The sequence below is a fragment of the Quercus suber genome, unplaced genomic scaffold (genome assembly GCF_002906115.3).
Source record: "Quercus suber isolate HL8 unplaced genomic scaffold, Cork oak 2.0 scaffold_97, whole genome shotgun sequence".
Lineage (NCBI taxonomy): Eukaryota > Viridiplantae > Streptophyta > Magnoliopsida > Fagales > Fagaceae > Quercus > Quercus suber.
The window spans coordinates 1,227,017-1,231,980 of record NW_027069562.1 but is presented as its reverse complement, the minus strand read 5'-3'; the positions used below and the strand labels follow the sequence as shown (position 1 = coordinate 1,231,980).

Genomic DNA, 4,964 nt, shown 5'->3' with positions numbered 1-4,964 from the left:
ATGGGTAAGTATAGAATCTTTTGGACATGGGATGCTACTTAAGGCAGGAGTGCTCAATCACAGTGTCACTTTCCTAGTGATAGGTTACCATGATTATTAATTGAAAATTTTCATTTTAAGTAGAATTGTTAGGCTAGACATGGGTAAAGTATAGAATCTTTTGGACATGGGATGCCTACTTTAGGGCAGGAGTGCACAATCATAGCACTAGTGGCCCCATGTTTGAGTCTAAGGTGGTCATGACCACCCTGACTTGGAAAACAATAATTATAATATATATTTTTAATTTTTAATTTTTTTGGTTTTTTTAATCTTTAAAAAATATTTGGGATCACCCTAAATTTTTTTAGGCTTAACATAATTACATTTTGGACAAAATTTGGTAACAAACGTGGTTGTAAACTAAGGATATAACTCCACTCAATATTTTTTTTATTAGATGTGAATTTTGACAAATCCACTATTGGATTACATTTTTTCTTATATTCTTTATACTTGCAAAATTTCAAGAAAATCAAATACCAATAGCTATGTCATCAATCAAATCTTTAAATTTCGAGTTTTTGTAGTCTAAAATTATACATAAAAAATAAGTTTATGGATTAAATAGTAAATAATATCCGATTAACATAAATTTGACATATATTTTAAAAGATAAAGAACATACAATTCAACATTTAGATTTTCAAAATATGTAGCAATGTTAATTTGTTCAGTGGGAGTTGTAGTCTTAGGCTACAAATTAGTATGTAGCCAAACTTTTCCATAAACTTTGATCCCCTTAATAATATATTAGGTCCTTACAAACAAATAGTTTCTCCCAAAAAAAAAAAAAAAAAAAAAGGTCCTTACAAACAAAAGAAAGGCCCGAGAAATTTTTTATCAAACTAAAATTTTGAAAAATGTAACTTGAAGCATTGATAATGAAACTTTCATACAAATATTTCGAAATAAGAAAATTCAAAAAAAAAATTGTAAGATTTTATTTATTTGTATGTGTGTGTGTGTGTGTGCGTGCGTGCACTTTTTTATTATTTTTTGGGTCAATATTTTTTATTTTTTGAGAAGCTTTTTTGGTTAATATATGAAGTTCTATTTTTATTAAATTTTGTTTAATTTAAGTTTTTTAATGATTACCCTAGAAAACATTTGTGGAGTAAGATTTTTCTCCAATTAGTGCAAGCTCTTAACTAATAAATTGATAAATTCATGGACTTGGTATATATCGATTTATAAATGACAAAAAAAAAAGTATTTTTTATACTGTATTATAATTAATATATCACTCATTATCCTATGAGAGACTTGTGCGGTAAAAGAATGAATAAAAAAAATATATTTAATATAAGTTGAAAAATAATAAAGTACTTGATATATACTAAGTGTATTATAAAATAAAGTGTTCTCATAAAAAAATAATAATAATGTGGGGCCCATGGGCCTGATAGCCTCGGCCCATCATGTAGCAGGCCCAAGGCCTAGGCCGAGGAGCACAGGCTATTCAGGGCTAAAGTGGGGGAAGGCCTCTTTTCCCAATCCACGCCGAGGACCACCTTATCCTCGGCCTGACAAAGGTGATTTTGGGGAGAGGCTAACCCCAAAGTAAGCTGTCACTCTCGCATTTAATGCACTCAACTAACCCCCCTGGCCGCATTAATGGGGAGGTAACCCCTTGGCAGGATAACGTTGATCTGAGTGAACCACTCGAGTACCGATAAGGCCTCTGATGGGACGGACGGCCAGAAGAAAGGCAAATAGATGATCAACAGATGGAGGGAGGAAATAGGATGATGAAAACTATAAATGAAAAACTAGTAAAGTAAAAGGAGGGGGAGAAAAAAGAGAAAAACAATAAAGCCTCCTCGGCCACAGGCCGAGGAGCGTCTCCCCATTTGTAAAGAAACTCTGAGCCTTTTTTAGAAGAAAAGTTCATGCATGGTGATCGACGGCCAGCACCTAAACCTTTCAACCCACTCTCTATAAATTTATTGTTTGGGCTTGTTGGGCTGAAAACCCATCACTCAGGGTCAATCCAAATTGAGTCCCTACAATTGGCGCCGTCTGTGGGAAGGATTAAGGTGCTGACCGGCGCACCAGGCGAGTGGTTAGTGTTCTATGTAACCGTTTTATAAAAAAAAAAATATAGAAGATTCGACAACAAAAAAAAAAAAATGGGGGGGGGGAGAAAAAAAGAGAGAACAATAAGGCCTCCTCGGCCACAGGCCGAGGAGCATCCCCCCATTGGTAAAGAAACTCTTAGCATTTTTTTTATAAGAAAGTTCATGCTTGGTGATCGACGGCCAGCACCTAAACCTTTCACCCAACTCTCTATAAATGTATTGTTTGGGCTTATTGGGCTGAAAACCCATCACTCAGGGTCAATCCAAACTGGGTCCCTACAGTTTTTTTTTTAAAATGGCAAAGGCCAATTTTTTCCTAACTTACCACAACAAAATGATGATAAAAACATATGGAGCAATATATATATATATATATACACATTGTGAGAAGAAGACATAATTATGGTCTTTTTCTAAATCAATTTGAAAAATCGGGATGATGATGTTGCTTCAGTGCAACTATTTCATGTAAAATATTGAAAACTAAGGTAAGATAAAGGGTGTTCACACGTCAGTTTAGATTAGGATGCAAGTCAACTCATCACCCAACACGATCAACCAAATTGGGTTGAATAATTTCAAATCACATTGTCATTCGAAGGAATGGGTTAAACCCATGGCTCCTTAGTTTGATCCATAGATCTTCTACTTGAATCATCGAGGGAGTTGTACTTGTGATGTTGTTTGGATGATTGTAGTGTTTGAAGAATTATTGTAGAAATGGTGCTTGAGAACTAAGAATATTTAGATGAAGCTAATTGAAGAGAGTGATGTCGCATTGAAGCAATCAAATATCATTCTCAAGAAACACCCTCATAATTTTCCTCACTTATTTTTGGTGACCCCTTTATCAACCAAACTCAATCTAACCCAAATCTAGTTAGGTAAAATTTAAATCCAATCCAATGGACCATATGTCAGGTCTACTTGTGAGGGAGACTAAGAGGGTTGGAAAATTGAGAAAATAGAAAATGGGGAAGGGATAAAAAAGTGGGAGGATAGAAAAAATTTAGTTTTCTCTCATATGTGTTTGGTTGGGAGGATGGAAAATTAGAGAGATGGAAAACTATTTAGAAGAAATCTACAATTATATTCCTATTAAATAAAACAAAAGGTAACACCTTTTTCTGTTTAAAAATTGTGTAAGGACACTTTGTTTTTTTTTTTTTTTTTTTAAAGAACATAACTTAAATGTAAGGACGCAATTTGAGTCTCTAGCCCAAGGGTTGGATGGGTTTCGGCCCAAGAAGCCCAATATAATGAATTTGTAGAGAGTGAGTTGGAAAACTGGATTTTAATGAGTTAGATAACAAGTAAAGTGGATCCAGATAATAAGAAAATGGAGATAGACTGGTTTAATCTAAAGAAAATTGTCCTCGACACAATCCGAGGAGATTAGTTCTTATATATTTCTTCTTAAATTTGATTACAAGTTCAACTCTTGATTGTTACAGTGTTTTTTTCTTAATTTCTCGATCACTTTCCTTCAGGGTCTTCTTTCTGTTTTATAATATTTTCCTGCCTTCGTCTCTACCCTTCACGTGTACAGTAGATTGCTGGTGTTGATTCTTGTTTCATTAGCACCTTCCTGAAGTCTCTGGTAGTAGCTGTAAGGCTAAAAATTACTGTTCTGGTATCACTTCCTCATTAATGTGGCCATAGAGTTAACTACAAAGCATTCAATGCGGTGGTAGCTCTTTAGATATTTTAGGACTTCCCTCTATCCTGCGCTTTTGTGATGCTTATCTGTATCAATAGAATTTCCTGGAACGTTGCCCTAGATGGCAGACCACCCCTTCGGACCAGTGGCGGAGCCAGGAATTTAGGCCAGGGGGGGCAAGATTAAAAGACAAGATTGGAAGTAAAAAATTAATCTAAAAAAATTAATCAATATTAATAACAAAATAAGTAAACAACTATATGATAATGTAATTATCATACAGAATCTAACATAAAATGTAAGCTTTAATTTATTTTTTCACACCTAGCTTGTTTTACTCAATTGCCCTCGACGATTTTTCATATTTTGAAACCGCTGCATGATTTCTTCACAGTCAATAGTCTTGAATATATCTTTCTCAATATATGTGACTAGGCAATCACTCATCCACTGATCTCCTATTCGATTGCGTAATCGATTTTTAATTATGTTCATTGCTGAAAAAGCTCTTTCAACAGTAGTTGTTGCAACTGGTAAGATCAATGCCAAAGTCACTAATGAGTAAACCAATGGATATGAAACATTCTTTTTCATTTCTACCATCTTTTCAGCAAGCTGTCCAATTCCTTTAAGTGCTAAAAACTCTTCAGTTGACCGCATGTCATGGATGTATGTCTCAAGTTGGTTATCCAAGAAAGAAACTTGAACTGTTGAAAAATCACTTGGATAAAACTGAGCAAGCCGAATCAATTTCTCCTTGTTGAATGCTGAAAATAAGTTATCTGGGTTCAAACACGCAACACAAATTAATAATTCAGAATTTTCAAAACGACTATTAAGTTCCTGAAGTTGCATATCTATAACAGTATAAAAAAGCTCCACTTGATAATGATGTGAATTTTTCATGTTTTGAGCTTTTCGTCGTGGCCGAGGTTGATATAAATCATCCATATCAGGAACATCAATATTATTTTTTGCACAAAATGCAGAAACCTCCTCTAGCAAAGTGTTCCACCCATCATCTCTCATGACCTGTAAACGTTGCTTTGAAATGTCAACCAACTTCATAGCATTCACAATATCTTGATCTTTTCGTTGTAATGCCTGTGACAACTCATTACTTATGCCAAGCACACCTTTCATCAAATGTAAATCAAACACGAATTCAAATGTTTGGAGTAAAT

General features: G+C 34.3%; 2 protein-coding genes across 2 annotated transcripts in view; both read right to left on the bottom strand.

Moving 5' to 3' along the window:
* The window catches only part of LOC112036212 (uncharacterized), a 31,114-nt gene that overhangs the window by 17,584 nt on the left and 8,566 nt on the right, over positions 1-4,964 (bottom strand). The window lies entirely within an intron of this gene.
* Positions 4,105-4,964, bottom strand: part of LOC136068063 (uncharacterized) — a 7,791-nt gene continuing 6,931 nt past the window's right edge. The window contains exon 4 of the mRNA XM_065774714.1: positions 4,105-4,884. Within this exon, the coding sequence (XP_065630786.1) occupies positions 4,105-4,884 (780 nt within the window). The remainder of the gene's footprint in view (positions 4,885-4,964) is intronic.